A 20678-nucleotide genomic window follows, 5' to 3' on the forward strand; every position below is an offset into this window, starting at 1 on the left:
TAATTGTTTATTAAGCATAAATCAATGATTTATAATGAAAAAGCTCCTTCTCACGATCAAAATTGCCAACACCGCTCCTCTCTTCGCACCAGGTCCGCTCACAGCAAATGGTGCCACTTTCTTCCTCAAACATACAACAGGAGACCGTCGAGTTGTCGTGAAGAGACATGCTCCTCTTCTTCTCCTCCTAAAGCGCACATACTTCACGACTCAGCCGAATAGACAACGGCCAGCGTCCTGTTCCAGCATGTGAGCAAATTCACATAACACGAACAACGAGAATCGTGCAGCCTTCTTGACCATGTCGAGGAGAGCAACAAGCAAGCGACCCTCTATGGCACAGCCACGGTCTCCACGCGATCATTTTCCTCCTCTTACATCACACCGACCAATCATCAGCCTCGGTGGCATGGCCTGCCGGGACGGCAGCGGTTTTGCCTGCTCAGAAACGTTCGGCTCTGTCGGCAGCCGGGTCGGCCGTTGTCGTCGTCGTCGTAAGAACGTGGTTCCTTTTTATAGCCAGTCTTGTAAATGCAAAAACGTAGGAAAAGTTCATGGGGCAATCACATCCTGGGATAAACTAATCTTAAACCCTACCAGGTTAAATAGCACCCCCCCCCCACCCCAATGTGGTGGAACTTAACAATCTTAATCTCACAGTTTTCCCTACTTAAATTACATCGAGATATTTCCTACCCATCCACAGACCATGCTATTTTCTGAAAAGATGTTTTCACTTTGTCATTCTGGGGTATTTTGTGTATATTGGTGACAAGTTTTTTTTAATTTATTCCATTTTAAATTCAAGCTGTAACATAAAATATGAAAATGTCAAGTGGTGTGAATACTTTCTGAAGGCACTGTACATGGCTTTATTATGATAAGTTACTGAACAAGTTTGATTTTTAGGGTGTTTCATCAATTTTTCACAATTATGCCATTTTTGGACTTCGAAAATATCACATCGGTGGGAGACATATATTGCAAAGCAATTCTCGCTCTTGTTTATATAGTTTTTTTTGTGACAATTTGGACATGATCACCCCCAAAATGCATATTTTGACATCAATTTTTCAAATTTTTCCAGGAGGCATGCCCCTGAACCCCAATAGCAAGGAGTCATTTTGCTCGTTACTTTCCTTTCCTTTTTTCAAAAGTTCTGCAGTTTCACCCCATGGGTATGGTTGATAATGTAATTATTCTTTTGGGACTTGGAACTTAAAAGGGAATGTACTGTTGGGAGGAGATTGTTGTTCAAGCTCCTGGGTTTCTCTATCAACCACAATCGTTTTTGGACAAACCACATTTCAGCATTGGCCGACCAAGCCAGCCACCAACTGGGCATCCTCAATCGTACAAAGTCCTTCCTTGGCCCTCCTGAACTCCTATCCACCTGCGAGGCCTACATCCACAGCTAAATGGAATATTGCTCTCCCCTCTGGGTTGCTTCCCCTGCCTCACATCTTGCTCAGTTTGATGCTGTGGAAACCAAGGACCTCAAGATTATTACATTGTAGAAGGGTGATGTATAAGACTGCTTCAGGAGCACTGAATTTTCAAATTTATGTTTTTTGACGATCTTTAAAATCATTATTGTATTAATATTGAAGTATATACTTGAACACTGCATGGGGTATTGTGTCCTCTCTAGTTTTGTCATAGAAGAGTTAGTATTTGCAATGTGAGCCAAGCAGACTGGAGAAGCGTGAACTTGGTTTATAAACGCAGTGGAAATGAATACAAGGTGCAGCCAGCACTTGAAGCACTTTGCCAAGGAGGTAAACAGTGGTCATCTTTGAGCAAAGATTTTTCTCAGTCAAAAGGAATTGAGCCCAAGCAGGCCGGGGTCTTCGTAGCCATTGGCAGTTGTCCGATTGTCACTTAAAGGGTAGGTGGCTTGCCTGGAGCACACCCATAAAAGTACATGGATGGAAGGAGACAAGGAACTAAATTGTGAGCTTGAGGGAGCAGATTAAGGATGGGGAATTCTGGTGATGTAGCTGGAATAGCACTGCTGTTGTGCTTGGGAGAGATTGGGTGGTGGGGTAGGGGTTAGGTGTACTGGGGGGGGGAGTGTACTGTGAATGTGACTGCTGTTGTGCTTGGGAGAGATTGGGTGGTGGGGTGGGGGTGAGGTGTACTGGGGGTGGGCGGGGGGTGTACTGTAAATGTGACTGCTGTTGTGCTTGGGAGAGGTTGGGTGGTGGGGTAGGGGTGAGGTGTACTGGGGGGGGGGGTGTACTGTGGATGTGACTGCTGTTGTGCTTGGGAGAGGTTGGGTGGTGGGGTAGGGGTGAGGTGTATTTGGGGGGGGGGAGTGTACTGTGAATGTGACTGCTATCCTGTACTGACAATGCATGGTTTATGGAAGTGCCACTATGGCTGGCTGACAGGATGGCCAAGAGGTATGTACACTCGCCTCTCAGCCGTCTAGCCTGGGCTCGATTCCCGACCCAGCTACACACTCTCAGCCCGGTCTTTCACAAGCAGAGTGATTCATAAATGTGTGTGCCATCCCTCGAATGGACATTAAATGGGAAGCCTGTCTGCCAGCTTTCGGATGTGGATGTTAAATATCCCTGGTGTCCTTCGCGAAGAGTAGGCAAGTTATCGCTTGCACCATGGCCAAGTTCCCAATTCCTACCCTCACGAGTTGAACTTAATCGTTTTATTTTGGCCAGCCAGTTCACGAAGACTTGGGCCAAGCTTTTCCCGGTCGACCCCACATGAAATGGTGGGTTAATAATGGCCGTTAAAAAAGAAGAAAATGGAAGTGCTCCGATGCCAATCATAAACCGAGGGAGGTGATTTAATTAAGTGCCTCCTTTTTTTGAAAGGAAATGCTCTCGCAACTCTATCTGTTTCACGTGTAAACATTAGAGATACGAGATTACCTTTTGAAAAGATTCGGCCATTGTGTGCACCATTACCCTGGCCAAATTGTAACTCCCTACCCTGATTCTGGAACTGCCTGTGATAGAATAGCAACCTATCTTGAATATATTCTCAGCTCTTGTAACTTTCACGATCTGGCAGTGAGTGCTACTGATGCACTTTAAATGTGTACGGAGGCAATTATTATTATTGTTGGCTTATGCACATATTGTCTCCCCCGTTCGTGATCTTCTTTCCCCTCCTCCCCCAACTCCTCCCTCGCACCACACACCCATTTACTTTCCTTCAAGCATTTACCAAACTTATTTTCCTTTACACTTAGGTTGAGAATTTCAGTATTTCTGCCCATGGGAAGGACCTTTTTGTCAACGCCGACCTCATCGTGGTTGCTGGTCGCAGATATGGACTTGTCGGACCAAATGGGTAACATTCAAATTCTCATTTGTTTTTTTTCTCTCTTTCCAAATTGACAAAATATATTTAATTGAAAGTAACTAAATGACTGAACCTGGATGCTGTTTGGTTTCAGCAAAGGAAAGACAACCTTATTGAAGCATATTGCTTGCCGGGCCCTGGCAATTCCAGAGTCTATTGATGTTCTACTTTGTGAGCAAGGTCAGTTTTCCCCACTGTCTTCCTCCTTCCCCCTTTTATCTCTTTATATCTTTGTACCTCCACCACCCCTCCTGCTCTCACCCCTGCCACCCCCCCCCCCAACTCTCCTCTCTTAACATAATTTAACACTTTATAGTTTGGAACACACAGTAACATTTTTAATGCAAGTTTATTCCTGTTTTTGTGTGACTGCTACCAAAAAGTGTGTTTGTGCTTATGTGTTTAATTATTCCTTACTGTTATTTGTCATTGTTCTATTGTTGATATTTTTATTTTTAATGCTGATTTCCACCTTGCCACAATCCTTTGTATCTTTGTTAATAATTATCAGAGGTGGAGGCAGACAATACACCAGCCGTTGAAGTAGTGCTGCGGGCAGATTCTCGCCGTACTGCTCTGCTGGCTCGTGAGCGTGAACTCCTTGATCAACCCCAAAGTGGTGATGCATTGAGACAGGTACTACACAGTTCTTTGAATGCATTATAAGGTTACAGTCTATTGTTCCTACATGATGCAAGTGCAACTGCAAGTGGGGACTTTATTTCTTTTTGTTTGACTTCTTGGTTTATAGTTTGCTCCACATATAGGTCGGTTGTGTCATCAATCCTGTATTTGTGAATCAATTCACACTTGTTCTGTCAATCATCTGGTTTCTCCATGCATACATGGGCTGGCAGGATGGCCGAGAGCTATGCACACTTGCCTCTAAGATGTCTAGGCTGGGTTTGAATCTCGGCCTCACTATAAACTGTCATAATGGTGTTTCGCCAGTCAAGGTGAGGAATCGATGTGTGTGTGCAATCTCTTCGATTGACGTTGAACTGGGCATCCCATCTGACAGCATTAGTCGGTAGGCGTTAAAAATCCCAGGGTTTCCTTCGTAAAGAGTAGGCAAGCTATCAACCAAGTTCCAAATTCCTGCCCTGACTTCCTGTATCAGAGTGGAGACCCGTCCAGGATTGTAACCCTAGTCATATAAACTGCTTCCACAATGGTTTCCTTGTCCACTGGTCCACTCAAAGGCATTTTTTTATTTTTGGTCCTTGATCAATAAGAGGGTCACGGGAGTAGAATGACGCTTCTGCGCTTTGCTGGCTGGAATACTTGCACGGATATTTGACTCGTGTTCACCGCACAGTCGATTCATTGATCCTCTAATGGCAGCCCAAGAATGCTGCATTTTCACTTCTTGCCAACCTATCTAATACCTCAATTCTTTTTTGCACAATGTCATAACCTTTCTCAGTCTTTTGGCGCAACTAACTTTGTCCATCTTTTTCTGTCCGGGTGCCATTATTGACTGTTGTGTGTATACTCGATCGTATAGATCTAGTATTACAGAATCTCTGGATGTCATTTCCTTTTCGATGACTATTCATTAATAAATTTAGCTTCAATCCCGTATGGTTTTCTAATTACTGCAATTAATGGTGCGTGAGAAACTAGAAATGGCTCGTAATGGGAGGTGATCGAACACGCGGATGCAAACAGTGACTCACCTCAGCTCAAAAACCGCGATTAACCGAAATGGAATACCATGATAACTCGATCTGAACACAATAGGTTGCCTGCAATTGGTCGAAACCCATGATATTTGAGGGTTTACTGTAGTGTATTTTCAACTTGTGTAAATACTATTATTTTGGTATGAATGACCCTTTTGATTGGTACACAGTATCTTATTTGGTTGCAGAGTTCTCCGTGTCATCAATTTGCAAAACTAATTTAAACTCGAGAGTTCATAGAACATGTTACCCTGCAGCGCAGTGTTAAAGTCTAGACTTGAATTTCAATAAAATGATGATTTTTAAAGATCGTCAAAAAAAATCCGGAAGTTTTGCTCGACTGGAGCACCCTTATACACTGTAATAAGACTCCATTTCGTTGTAGTTTAGGAGTTGAAGTCTTTAGTGATCACCATAGAACACAGCGTTAATCAGCATCATTCATAGCCGTCTAGGTCAGGTGGGCTCTTCACACCGATACTGTACCCTCTCACATGCCATGCCTTCTCATATTTATATATTGCATGGTTTGTGGAAGTATTATGAAGGCGATTTGAGTTCTCCAATGTTCAAGTATATGATTCAATTTAAATAAAGGTTTAAAGGGGTTTAAATGCAAATAAATAAGTTCATTCCGGGTTTTACCGCAGTTTTACCCAGTGTCGATGGCATCACCTTATCTTACAAGTTGCACGTCTCACGCCTCTCTGCGCGCATATGCAGTCGGGAGAAATTCAAAGCCAAAGTACTGTTAAACGGCAAACTTGTCTTCCTGTTCATGTTCTGATTCATGTTCAAAATGTAACATTCAATTTAAATCGGTTGTTCCTCGATCATAAACTGATCAGACAGACTGACATGAACCGATTGCTTTACCCCGCCATTCACTTCGTGTGCATAGGGTAATGACATCACTGACAGTGATTTTAAGTTTTATTAATGACAAAAATGATAAAAGTGATTGAAGTTTATGACATCACTGACCATTTAATTAATGATAAAAAGGTAAGTTTTGCAGTGGCATGATATTTTTTTTTTTGCTGCTTTTGGGGATTGCCAAATCTTACATGATGCCGGTCGTGATCTGCACTAGACCCTCTCCTGCTCACTTTCGTGTTTCTTTCCATGGTGCTCTGCACAGCTTGACGTCGCCTTTTCCCACTCGTTTGAAAGCCGACGTGGCTTGTTGTTTCATCCCTTGGTAGACTCGGGACAATTTTCCACTATTGTTTCTAGTCCAAGAGCATTAGGTCAAAATAGGCCCTAACCTGGACATTTTTGGTAACAAGCTGATTTTTTCAGGACAGGTCCAGGAATATGTCTAGAATAACATACTAAAAGTCCTCATAAATCCTCCTTGAGCGTTTTCCGCAATCCAAGATGGCGTCCAAAATGGCCGCCTCTTCTGTTTTTCTCATAACTTTGCAAGCAGGTTTCCCCAAAACACACTTTAAATGTCTACATATATGTTTTGAAGTATGAGGAACTCATTAGAATACATCTTAAGAGATGCTGAAGCACGCAAGTACCAATAAGACCTCTTGAGTTCTTCCAAAAGTCCAGGCAGAAGCAGATGCCGACACCCTGATTGTCTCCACAGCACTAGCACTGGCAGAGTCAGAACATGTGCCAGTTGCTGTCGTTGGTACGGACACAGACTTACTGGTAATGCTAGTTGCTCGGGCAACCTCTTCCACAGATGTGTACATGCTATGCCGCAGTAATCCTGTCACGGTCTTCAACATTCATGAGATTCAGCATGCCATAGGGGACACAAGAAATCACTTGATGTTTCTTCATGCTGTGACGGGATGTGACACGGTCTCTGCGATCTATCGTCAGGGCAAGCGTAAAGCTTTCAACATGGTGCACAAGAAGCGGGACTACGACTTGCTGGATACCTTCACAAACAGTGGAAGCACCCATGACGAGGTGGAAAAAGCTGGGGAAGGCTTCATTCTTAAGCTTTATGGAGCCAGCAGTTTTGAATCTCTTGATGACTACCGTCACATCGCATACAAACGGGCAATCGGTCGCAGTTCCCTGAGTTCATCCTTTCAGCTAGAAAGTCTACCTCCAACTAGTGCTTCAGCAAAGCAACATTCATATCGCGCCTATCTTACCGTCCAGGAATGGATGGGTAACTCCTTATCTCCAACAGAATGGGGCTGGCGATTTCAGGACGGGACTCTTACCCCGGTAGAAACAGACATTGCTGTTGCACCCGACACTTTGCTGAACATGGTGGCATGTGGGTGTAAACCAGATGGTTGCAGAAGCATGACATGTAGCTGCAAGAAACTTGGGCTCTTTTGTACCTCAATATGCAGTAAATGCAGTGGTCTCAATTGCAACAATACAGCACCAACTCTTATAGATGCCGACGATGATATTACCCCAACTTCAGAGGACATCAACATTGAAGATACAGCATCCGACGATGAAGACAATGACTGATGCAACTAGGTGTGTGCATGCGTAAGGTAAAGATTCATCTGAAACTTTTGAGGTTTGAATCTCTAGCATGATCTTGTTTTGAATGTCTTTGCCTCTTGAAACAGGCTAAAACAGCAGTGTGTTGATAAGTGGCGGACATTTTGAGCACCATTTGAATTTCAGAAAGAACTTCAGCGGTTTTATTGTTTCCTTTGTACTTCAAAGTATCTGAATGAGTTCCTTATTTCTCAAGACATAATATATTTAGAGATTTAAAGTGCATATTGAGGTAACTTAGTCACAGGGTCATGAGAAAAACAGGAAATTGCAACCATCTTTGGCGCCATTTTGGATTGCGGAAAACGCTCAAGGAGGATTCATGAGGACTTTTAGTATGTTATTTCACACACATTCCTGGACCTTTCCTGAAAAAATCAGCTTGTTAAGGCCCGGTCACACCTTGACGTTTTAGCCAACGTATGCCGATTTTTGAATTTTTTTTCTAAAACGCTGGCACACGTTGAATACGTTATGGGTAAGTTTTGATAACATTGAGAGCACGCTGGCATACGTCGTAGTACGTTGCCATATGTCGTTGTACGTTGGCTTTAAACGTTGTACTTTTCGGTTGTCCTCAAATTTTTTCATGCTTGAAATTTCACGACGTATGCCGGCGTATGACTCACACATTCCGCTACGCTGGCCACAAGTTGTAGGCACGGTCTGCGATCGTTGACAGACGTCAACACATGCTACTTGTAAGTTAATCATAAGTTGAGACACGCCAAGGTAATGTTTAGCATACCCGAAACTTATTTCTAACCTATGATTAACGTGTTGTTGGCACGTTACGCGATCGTTGTCACACGTCGACAGACGTTACTTTTAAGTTACTCATAGGCTGAAAGACGTCGGTATAATGGATCGTCCTTGCGTCAGCGTCCACGGCCACGGCCAGGACACTTATTTGCAGCATTCTTCAAAGTTTTCTTCGGCATGACGAGGATGTTCACACTTCGATGTCTAGCTTGGCTATGATTCCAATTGTCCATCGGCAGCGTCTATTTAAAATAGTCGAGTTTGAGCGTTTTAACACGTTCAGAAGAAACGCTTCAAATTTCCAAACCCCAGCGTCAAAAAAAACAAAAAAAAAAAACAAAGGCGAGTGACAGCAATTTAAATCGTTCATTGTAAACAATGAAACTAGCTGAGTGGTACCGTTTAAAAGTCGTTGAGTGTAAAAAAAATCCAATTGTTGAGCGCAAGCGTCTACTTTCAATCGTGGGGTTTGAGCGATTTAACACGTTCAATAGAAACGATTAAAATTTCCAAACCTCAGCGTCAAAAAACAAAGGCGAGTGACAGCAATTTAAATCGTTCATTGTAAACAATGAAACTAGCTGAGTGGTACCGTTTAAAAGTCGTTGAGTGTAAAAAAAATTCAAATTGTTGAGCGCAAGCGTCTGGTTTCAATAGTGGAGATGCAGCCATTTAAATCGTTGAGTGGCAGCCTATGAACCTACCCGTGGACACGCGGACGCAAGGAGGATCCATCATAACCCACACCCTCCCCCTCACACCCACCTACTACTGCCAACATGAATAAACTACTACTAATACTAATACTAATACCAATACTGATACTGATACTGTTACTGCTGACATGGACATCGACTCAAAAAGGAACTCGAAAACACTGTTGGGTTCCCTTTTATGAGCAGCATTTTTATATACCAATTCCCAAAACCGCTGGGAACACGTCTTTATATGGCAGTTGTAAGCGAGAAACACATTCATTATTTTTTTTTTGTCGACCGGAAGACGTCATTGGAATACGTCTACATACGTCGATGTGTGTTGGGACTACGTAAAGAATTGGTTCAAAGCACGTCAAACACAAGTTAGAAATAAGTTTCGCGTAAAAAAGACATTACCGCGACGTGTTTCGACTTATGAGTAGCTTATAAGTAGCCTTTGTGGACGTGTGTAAGCGTCCACATATCGTGTGTAAAACTTATCCCCATCGCATGCGAACGTGTGTCATACGCCGAGGACGTCGTAAAATTTTGAACATGTTCAAAATTTCTTGACGTACTCTACTTACTACGACTTATGATAGCGTATTTAGCGTTCTACTCGCGCATACCAAACTTACCCATACCGTATTTGACGTGCCCCAACGTTTTAGACACACTTTTTGTTACGTCGGCATACGCTGGCAAGATCGCCAAGGTGTGACCGCGATTTTGACCCTTCCATTTCTACGGCAGTTATGATTCGAATCGTTGTGAGTCAGCCTTTTAATAGGCTACGTCACGACATCGTCGGCGATGCGTGCAACGCGCTATGCCTGAGTTAGACTATCGTTGGGCATCGGTTGTGTAGGCCGACAACAGGTTCAGCATTCGTTGGTATAAGTTATCTATAACACAACGAAACGTTCTGTGTAGTTACCAATGCGTTATACATAAGACCAAGTCGCTATGAATACGTCCGAATCTTAAAAAAAACCATCAAAAGTTCAACGTAAGCCAGCGTTTTACATACATTTTAATACGTTGCCATCGCTGGCTAAAACGTCAAGGTGTGACCGGGCCTTTACCAAAAATGTCCAGGTTAAACCCTAATGCTCTTGGACTATTCATCGAATCCTTATTCTATGGCATTATGGTTTTCACCGCTTGTCATTACATTATCTGCAAATTCCCAGAAAATGGCCAAATAGATCAATAAGCACAGTTTTTCAAACACTGACAGGATGTGGAAAGAAGATGCATGCCATTTGCAGGTTTGAACCAATCTGGCCAAGTAGTAATTCCAACTATTGCTGCAGGGCATCATTCAGCTTCGTTGATTCATTCCACACATGTCGCGTTCCCTTCAGCCAGGTTGAGTCAGAATGTTAAAGTCCTATGCCACCCCCCCCCCCCCCCGAAAAAATAACTAATACTACCAAAACTTGTTTTTGCTATTGTAAAGCATAACCTTTGCACTGTTTTTTGCTATTACGAAAATTGGAGGTCATTGACATGTCCTGGTATTCAGGGTGATCTGAGCTCAACCATTTGGGCAGAAGTGGGACAGAAGTTTGACATGTCGTTATGTCCAGTTTGTGGTGAACTTGGTAAATCAGATTTGAAAACTAATTTTTAAAATGTTCTTTCCAGTATTTGTGGAAGGTGTGGTGATGGACCAAATTCAAATGCTGTGACTTCAAAAGGTGATAGTGGAATTGTACCCCATCTCATATTATAGCAGCTATTGTCGGAGTCGCTCATGCACATGTTGCGGTAATAAACCAGCGAGTTTGAAAACTTAGCACAAACTTTGCATGAGGATCACATGGTACAAAATTCATGTAAACCAAAAAAAAAATCCTGCTTACCTCCTTGTACTGTGTTTCACACCATTTTTATTCATGTTCATTTTCAATGCTGTAAATTATGATCCTTACATCCATTTGAAAAGACAACACTAAGTTTACAGATCAGTCTCAGGTAGTAACAAAATGATTGCCAATTACAGAGATATTCTGCTCAAAACCAGTGCAGCCAAGCTCAACTGCTGAAACATCTCTGAGCACCATTGATTTAATGATAATGACCCTGAAATTCAGTCACGTTTAACTCCAGGGTGCCTCAATAAGCCAACGTCAAGCGAGGCAGTTCGCCACCATGTATTGACCAAAGCAAATCTGCAAAGTGGTTCGACACATGGAAGACAGCTGGCGAGACATGAAAGCAGGTGAGAGTCAAGCTCTTGCTCATCAGGAAGCTTCCAGGCACTGAAAACTGTTTGGACCCCAGCAATGTGCAAGCTCTCCCATTGTCAACCAAGCCAGATATCCTCCGTTTCTGGATGGTGCACTACTCTACTCTGCTTAATCGTCCCTCCGCTGCCGATGCAGCTGTGGAGCCTAGTAGGCAATGCCCAATCAGCACTGAGCTAGATGCCTTGCCAACTCTGAATGAAGTAAGACTGGCAGTCACTTCCCTGGCCGACACCAAAGCTGTGAGTCTCAATGGAATCGCAGCTGAAGTGTATAAAAATATGGTGGTGATGACCTTCTTCCTCTGGAACTGGAGCTCTTTTGTCATTTCTGGTACTACCAAGAGTTGCCACAGGATTTGAAAGATGCACTAATTGTGATAATTTATAAAAGGAAGGGTAATAGTCAACAGTGTGGTAACTATCACGGGTATATGTTTGCTTACTATTGCAAGCAAAATCCTCAATAAAATCATGCTGAAGAGCCTTCAATCAGAACCAAATGACATTCTCTTGGAGTCACAATGTGGATTCTGGGTGGCTCCTAGCATGGTAGACATGATTTGTCACTCATCAGCTCCAGGAGAAGGTGGCTTAGCAGAGCATGCCGCTTTTCATCACCTTCATCGACTTTTCAAAGGCATTTGACTCAATCAGCCTCTCATCCCTCTGGCGTCTCCTGTCTAAATACGGCTGCCCTGATAAGTTTGTCTCACTTTTAGCTCACAATTCAATCAGAAAATTAGAACGGGCACTCAATAGAGCACATAACTTCGCCAGGGTGAACTGTTTACGTTTTGTATCCCTCTGATAGGCCAGAGCTGGATCTAGACCTGAACCAAAATCGAATCTGCTTGTTCTTGTCACCGAACCAACTCCTCCTCCTAGTTTTGTTATAACTCGTCCACAACTTTTTAAGATATCCTGCTCACAGTCAGTCAGGGGTGAAAACATAACTCTGCCCATCATAGGTTACGGAGGTAAAAAAAAAAGTTATCGCCTCATACAGAAAGTTGATCATCAAATACCATAACTTGTGGAAAACAGATATTGAGTGCTCCTGGAACCTTTTTCACAAAGCTTTACTCATTTCTCGATTGAGGGATTCTTCCTGTTTGATGTTCTCTTAATTGTCTTCTCAGCCCTGGTACTTGGTCAGATTTATGTGTTGCGGCAATAGTTACAAAGCCATTTATTTTTGGCCACTAAAGGCAATGAAAGAAAAGACAGTTTCCAGTAGGTCTGCACATTTAATGTGCATCTGTCTTTAATGAGAGCCATCCATATTCCTGAAGAGCAGATGTCCTTTCTCTCCTTTAAAAAAAAAAAAAAAAACCCCATGGTATCTGTTCACAACTTTTCCGACCGAACATGCTCTTGTTTTTTTATTTAGGAGTTTGGTGGCAGGATTTGCACTCCAGCCGCCGTAAAACCCTTCACGCCACAAAACACAAGAAAAACGCAAAGACATCTGAAAACCCACTCCATGGGAGTACCTCCTGTGCAGCTTCCCTTCACAGGGCAGCTCACTGAATGATGGGATTGTGGCAAAGCCATCAGTTCAGGACCCCCACTCTTTGATGATGAGAGGAAAACCACGGGGTAACCTTCCCAGGTCAGATTGTGGCTGTGTATGTCAGGGTGGTGGTGAGGTGTTGTCCACCAGACGGTGGTCTCCTTGGGTTAAACTGAGGTGGTACCTTTGGGTGGGTGCCTGGAATGTATGCCTGGTGTTGGTGTAATGGTTAGGGTGAGTAGGCTGAATATACTGATTCTGGCTCACTTTTCCCCATGTAAGTGAATGGGGGATTTTCAGCGATTCATATTTTTTCCCCTAAAAATAAACCCCCTTTTTATCCCAAGGCATATTTATTTGTCTCCCCTTTTAACCTTGGCGCACTCTTTTCAAATAACCAATGTAATAAGATAAAGATTTGTTCAAGTAGTAAAGTAGTAATGTGATTTGTTAAAGGTGATTCTAAAGAAATATCTGAAACATGTAAGCCTCGGGGCACTCTCTTTTTCAAATAACCAAAGCATATTGTTTCGCTCACTCATTGAACCTATAAAGATTTGTTCATTCTCAAATTCCTTCAATAGTTTAATTTTCTTTGCACAATAATCCCCATCTGAAATATTTAAAAATAAAACATTTGAATCTTTATATTTTCTAAGATACCCCTTTTGTGCCATTACGAAATGATAAACTTCTCTTAATGCTCTTGTTTGACCACCTCCTGAGCCACATATCATTTTGAGATTATAGTAAATTGTTTTTCCATTGTTCAATTGATAACCATCAAAGTTTTCAGTCCATTCAAGGATATTTATTTTTTTCTTTACATCCTCAAACTTACTAGTTTTTTTTAATTGATTCGCTTATTTGTTTTATTTACCTTTGTTTTAGTTATTTTTTCAAAAAGACTTATTTGATATTTTTCACATTCATTACGTTTTCCATTTATATACCAAGACTGAGATTTTCTCCACTCTTTAGTTTGATTAATACTTGGTTTGACCATTTATATATTGTGAAAAAACACGGCGGTCGCCCTTAAAAACCCCAACCCATCTTCCCATCATTAAAACACAATCTATTCTATACACTCTATCATACAATATCCATGTGGAACACAATCTATTCCATTATCTAAAATAAATCTCTTATCATCAAAGGCTCCTAATGCCTTTTTATTTACTTCTTCACTATATATCTTATGTTTATAACTTCTTATTGTATTCATTTTCCTATATTCTTCTTTCTTATTCATCAAACAATTCCAATAATTTCTAAAAGTTATTCATTTCTTTATTACATATTTCTTTATTCCCTTTAACCTTTTTTCAATCTGATCACCATACTTATAAGCATATAATTAGAATCTCATCTTCAGTTAGAATTTTTTCATTAATTTGCTCATTAATTAGAATTTCCTCTTTACTTTGAATTCTCTCTTTAATGTGAATTTTCTCTTTAGTTAGAATTTCCTCTTTTGGAAAGAATGAATTAAGAATTGGAAAAGAGCCCGTGGAGCTTAGATTTGATGCTTGGCCGGCTAGTGGTGTTCCCATAAAGTTGTAAGAATCTAGAAACCGAATACGAGTTAAAGGTTTTGTGAATATCATTTCTGTAAATGAAATATACTTTTGACTTGTGTTTGTTATGGCAGAAATATTCCCTGGTGTTTTTGAAAGTTCATTTATAAATAGATGTGTATCATAGTTGGTGCTGTTGTGAAGAAAGACTGGAATAAAAGAAGGAAATTTATAATTAAGATTACAACAGGAATGAGCGGGACCTCTATATTTACCAGTAAGATGACAATGATCCCTAACTTTAGACTCTTCAATTTTCTCATCACAAATATGACAGGTACTGTTCTCTCTAAATTCTAATTTTTCTTCTTTGGTTAATTTCATCGGTTCATTTTTTTCTTTCATTAATTTAGTTAGTCTTATACAATCCTTTTCTAATCGTTTTACAAACTCTTGTGAAGCTTTTTCCCACTATAATGTTCAAGTTTATTATACTTTTCTCCAACAGATGATTTCATATAATAACAGAAACCACAAGGAATATGTTTTTGATATTTATTTGTATATGATTCTTTTGGATTAGGAGAAGCAGTATTTATCTTTTTAAGGATACATTCAAAATCAGCGTATATCACAAATGGGTGCATGATATATTTATTATAATCTTCAAAAGAAATCTTTTCACCAGCTTTAGGCATTCTAATTACAGCTGATTTTTTGATTACTACAATATTTTGAATGTTATTCTAATCGTTCTTTTGCATGAAATGAATTAAGACATCGCTTACAAGGATATATTGTGTTTTCTGTTCTGAATACCTTAGAAGAGATTAATCTTAATAAATTATTGATGTAAGTATAATGTGATTTCTTTCCAACACTAAAATATAAAAGATCAATGTGTGTTTCTGCAGTTTTATAGTTGTTTGAAATTTTTAATATTTGAACTGTGTTTGTATCTGTTAGTCCATATACATTAATAGAAAGATTATTCTTTTTCTCAAATTTAGGAATATCTGTTGGTGGCATTGGGAATTTAAAATCTTTAATGTCCAAGGTATTCTCATATTTCATATATTGTTTTACTCTTTCTGAATTACAATTTGGTGGATGTAAGTGAGCAAGAACAGACCAGAGAAAACATTTATTATCATTGTTCTTAAGATTAACAACTGCCTTCTTTAGTTTTATTTCTTTGGGTTATTCAATATAAGAAGAAGCTTTAAGAGGGTTTGATTTTAGAATGTGGATATCTAAAAAGATGATTTTTTTTAATGTTAAATCCACTTCCTACCACTGTATTATCAACATCCTCCTCTTGTCTTGATAGTTCTTCATAAACCCCACTTCAAAAAATCTTGAAATGATGTTATAAAATGAAGATTTGTTCTCATATAAGGAGTTTGTTCTTCATCTTGTCTTTTCATATCCATTTTCACTCCCATATAAAACTTTAAAGTTTTCATTTCTTTTAATGTCTTTTTTAATAACTTTTTCAACATCAGGTTTCACTATTTCAATTGATTCAGCTATTGATGATGGACCGGGTTCTCCAAATTGAAAAATCCTTATTTTTATATGCCCTTTAAATGCCCCATCAGTGTTTTCAATATAATAGTCTCCCTTGACTTTAAACTCATTTTTCATGTGTTTTTGTGATTGAAGATGTCTATTATAACTACTCTTCAAAACATCCTTTGAGCAGATATCACAATGTTTTCTTTCCATCTCAAGAGGAGATATTTGATGAAATAGATTAAATGTGTGTTTGTTGGTTCGAAGGTGTTTTTTATAATGTTTATATTCGTGATTACAAACATCGCAGTATGTTGTATTCACCATATTTATATAATAAAATTTTCTTGATGAAAATTTCGTTTAATTTATAGGTGAATCTGTGCTTAAAACCATTTTATCCTCCAACTTTTTTCACTTAATAAATACAATGTTTCAAGACACAAAAGAAATGTTTCAATCAATCTTTTCATTTGTAAAAGATACTGAGAAATATGTCAAGGATGTAAAATTTAACAAAGATAAATATAACAACTATTGGATAAAAACAATTATGGTGGATAAGCTGAGTTCTTCAATTTCCTTCAGTGGAAGAGCTTTTAGTATACCTGGAAGAACATCAATTAAAGAATCTCCAACAAAAGTTTCTACTCTCCTTCTGGTAATATATTCAAAACTAGAAAAAGCAATGAAACAAGAAAAAGTATCAAAAAATAAAAACCTTATGGATGAAGCTTTAGAAAGAAAAGATAAGACCATCTGTAATATGCAAGGAGAAATTTGTATTTTTTTCAACAACCCTAAAGATGTAAATCCTGATGAAATAAAGGTTGTTAATATATCAGGTGAATGACATTTCGTTCAATAGTAGTTAAGGATCATTTTAAATTTACCTTTAATATAAAAAATGTTGTAGTTGAATCTGATAATGAAAAAAAGTATATAGATATCGATGGTAATATGAGTCAATATTCAACTGAAGATTTTGAAGATTATGAAAGTATAGATGATTCCGAAGATGAATTTTAGTTGAAGTAAAGTTTTACTTTATAAATATGCTCGACTTCCCTGATTCTCCATATGACAAATTTGAGAATTGTCCTGCGTGTGAAAGACGGGGATTAAACACAGAATATACATTGTTTACAGGCTTTTGACTCTGTGATTATCTTCCAATGAATGATAAAAAAAGGAAAATAATTATTTTAGATTTACACCAAAAATGAATTACTTTACAAGATTGATTAGAGAAATGAATGTAAAGTATGAGGGTGATAACACACCTTTCCTTACAAGGGAAGAAACTGAACATATTAGAGAAATGTTCAAAGGATTGTTGTTATAGATTATTCATGGATGTGATTTTCAGGGAAATATCAACACAAGATATTGCATAAATAAAATAATGGATTATCTTGAAATTAAACCTGAACTTAGGATCAAATATAGAGTTTCTAAAAAAGCCAACAATAAATTAAATAACTTGTTTTCCAAATATATAAATGAATTATTTTTTACCCATTTGGGAAAATAAGATAAAATTTAACAACCATAAAAATCTCCCAAATTCATTAAGATGTCTCATAGTTGGTTCAAGCGGATGTGGAAAAACCTGCTTACTTTTGAAAATGCTCCTGACTCCCAACTTTTTAGATTATGATAATTTAATAATTTTCACAAAGTCGAGTTTTCAACCAGAGTATCAACCACTCTCATAAGGTTTTAATGCTGGTCTCCAAAAAGAAGATATAATCGGTTTATTTAAACTTCAAAAAAACCTAAATGATTATAACATTGAAGATATAATACAACTATTTTGTGATACACAGAGATGTAAAAAGATATCAAAACCAATAACTTGTATTCTTAGTGATAATATGGATGATATACCGTCTCCCCAAGATTTGGATAAATCAAAAAAGAACCTCGTTATCTTTGATGATTGTGTTAATGAGAGAAACCAAACAGTAATGGACAGCTACTACACAAGAGGGAGACATTCTTCTTGTAATTGTATTTATCTTAGTTAATCATACGTTCAACTTCCTCGTCGTTCCATCAGAAACAATGCTAATACTTTGATTTTATTCAAGTTAAATTCAATAGATATAAACAATTTTTGGAGAGGTAATTGTTCTATATTATGTAGTAAAAAGGAATTTGGGGATTACATGAAGCACATGACTGAAAAATATAAATATATTGTTGTGAAACAAGATGAGATATTAAATGATATTTTCCAATAAATAAGTGGATGCGAAAGAAAGAGCATCAAGAGTTGGTTTCAAAAGTTGTAAAACAACAGGAAGACATAAAGAAGAAACGCAGACAGAAACTAACGGACGAAGAAGCATTTGAAAGAAAACAAGAGAAATTTTTTAAACCGCTTTGAAAAACTTCCCAAGAAAAAATTATAGATGTTTCCACAGTTCCCACAGTAGAATATACTCCTAAAAAACTTCAAATGTTAAAAGATTTCAGTCAAATGATGGAGGAAGAATTAGAGCATATAGGAGAATTAGAATATGATGATGAAGGTTTATTTCAACAACTGGAATAGATTAATCGACCCCCTGATTATATTGTGAATACTCTTCAAAACAATGAATATTCAGCGGATTCAAAAACCAAAGCAGGACTCATTCCAACAGAACAACCAGCAATATTTCATCTTGTTCAAGAAAAGGTATTGATATTTAATGATGAATTAAAGTTCTTGGGTTCTGCTCAACACCCTATTAAACTAACTCCGAGATTAATGTTTCTTCTCACAAAAGATGGAAGACAAGGTTCAACTGTGAGGGATGAATCAAAGTATATTGATAAACCATTGGATATGAAAAATAATGATGATAGAGTATATATTGATCTGCTGAACACTCTTAATTATAGGGTTAGTATTTCTGGTAAAAGTTGGAAAAATTAGAGGGAGAAACACATTATTCAGGCTTTAAGTATCCTTGGTTCAGGTATTAGTTTTCTTCCAAATGACCAATCGCAAGTAGTTAATAGATTGTTATTGTTGTTAGGTAGTAAGAAGGCTGGAAATAACAATTGTTTTAATGACGCATAAGCCATTTTAGACCAGTTGAATAACATGAAAATAATTAAGAAATCTCAATATAAAGACATTTTATCTCGTATTAAATAAGATGAGAAGCACAATCCTGAGTTTTAATTTCACAACAAGCGACCACACATCTTCATTCCCATACCCTCTACAACTTGACCCAACAAAAGAATATGAGGCATCTTTATTGTCCATGGAAACTTATAATACCTTATTTAATATAACTGAGAAAAATGACAAGTTCAGTTATAATCCCGGAAGTGGATACAAAACGATAACAGTCTCACCCGGAGCATATGAGATTTCTCAAATATCTTCCGAAATTGCTCGTTTTATGAAAGAACAGGGTGATGAACCAAAAAATATTCTTATAGATATTCAAAAACATACTTCAAAATCAACGATTAAACTTAACAATAACTACAAGGTTTATTTCACAATTGATAATTCATTTAGAGAGTTATTGGGTTTCTCCTCAAAAAAGATTGAAACTAATGGGATGTTTTACAGTGGTAATGTCATTCAAATATCCTCAGGAATAAATTTGGTATTAATTCACTGTGATTTAATTGATGGTGCTGAAAATGATGGAATAAAAACAAATACAATATTTTCATTCAGCGCACGCTCAACCTCAATTGGTTATAAATTTAATATGGAACCCAAAAATCTGGTTTATCTCCCTGTGTCAGGAAAAACCATACACAAAGTAAATTTTAGAATAACCGACCAAGATAATCGTATGATTTCTTTTCATGGAGAAGTTATATCCATCAGAATTCACCAATGTGAAGTTTTCCAATAAATAAATACGATGGTTATTGTGAGGAAGCACGAGTTGAGAAAATATAAAATAATTACAGGGGATAGGATGTTCCTTTCCCCATACTACAAGGGTGAAGGTATTGTTGTGGTTACCAAATTCGCAAACCACCATTCAGGTCCCTTAGGTGAGGTATCTCGGTAAGTACATGTGTAGTTAGGCCCAAACCCGTTGTCTAGTGGGAATACATGTCATTTATGCGTGCTGCGACTCTTCAGGATAGCCGTTTTTCTTTTACTATCTTTAATTTGGACCAACCGCCATTGTTACCACCACCGACCACCACATCAACCACCCACCGCCACGACCTTCACGTCACACCTCGCAACCGTCGCATCGCCACCGTTCTTGCGCCGCTTGTGGGTACCGGTGTTGGACTCGTGCAGGGCGCGCGCCGAACAGCGTGTACAAAACCACGGATTTTCCACTTCAAAAACGGATCAAAAACGACACACGCCCACTTTTGTTCCGTCCAATCGGTGAGCAAGGGGCGATTTGGCCCCGCCCCCAGGGCGTTGGAGGGCGATCGATATATGCAAATTTATGGATCAAAAAGCATTCACGCCCACTTTTTCTCGGGCCAATGGGGAGCGAGGTGAAAGGTCGAAGGGAGAGGGTCAAAGATGAGAAGGCGAAGCCACGGGGCTTATAAAAGCGACCGCGTTCGTCAGTCAAGTCGGAACAGAGAGTTAAGACTTCGCGGGCGGTGGAGTTGGGAAGAAGGAGCAAAAAGGAGCTGGTCGCCGTCGTGTGCGTTGGAGTCGGAGCGGAGGGGACGGAGCTGTGGAGAGGCGGCGAGGGCAGACGAGGGGGTGCTCGCGTCGTGCAGGGAGCTGCACCCCAGGGAGGCCGACAGCGCGACCTGGCCGAGGTGGAGACGCTCGTCGCGGGACTCGAGGCAGAATAGGAATCCTCTATACCCCGAGCATCAGCAACCCCCTCCTGTTTCCCCCCGCGCTGAGATAGTGCGACCAAGGGGCCCCTTTTCCCACCCCCTACCAGACACTGTCCGCGA

The 20678-nt window shown here is 39.3% G+C and overlaps 1 protein-coding gene across 3 annotated transcripts in view; it reads left to right on the plus strand.

Annotated features, from left to right (window-relative positions):
* Positions 1 to 20678, plus strand: part of ABCF1 (ATP binding cassette subfamily F member 1) — a 130890-nt gene that overhangs the window by 57813 nt on the left and 52399 nt on the right. For all 3 annotated transcript variants that reach the window (XM_085861197.1, XM_085861191.1, XM_085861201.1), the window contains 3 exons: positions 3218 to 3318; positions 3425 to 3510; positions 3842 to 3966. In XM_085861197.1, coding sequence (XP_085717323.1) covers positions 3218 to 3318; positions 3425 to 3510; positions 3842 to 3966 — 312 coding nt within the window. The remainder of the gene's footprint in view (positions 1 to 3217; positions 3319 to 3424; positions 3511 to 3841; positions 3967 to 20678) is intronic.

The sequence above is a fragment of the Eptatretus burgeri genome, chromosome 2, assembly GCF_056783735.1.
Source record: "Eptatretus burgeri isolate ZD-2024b chromosome 2, Ebu_testis_v1, whole genome shotgun sequence".
In the NCBI taxonomy this organism is placed as follows: domain Eukaryota; kingdom Metazoa; phylum Chordata; class Myxini; order Myxiniformes; family Myxinidae; genus Eptatretus; species Eptatretus burgeri.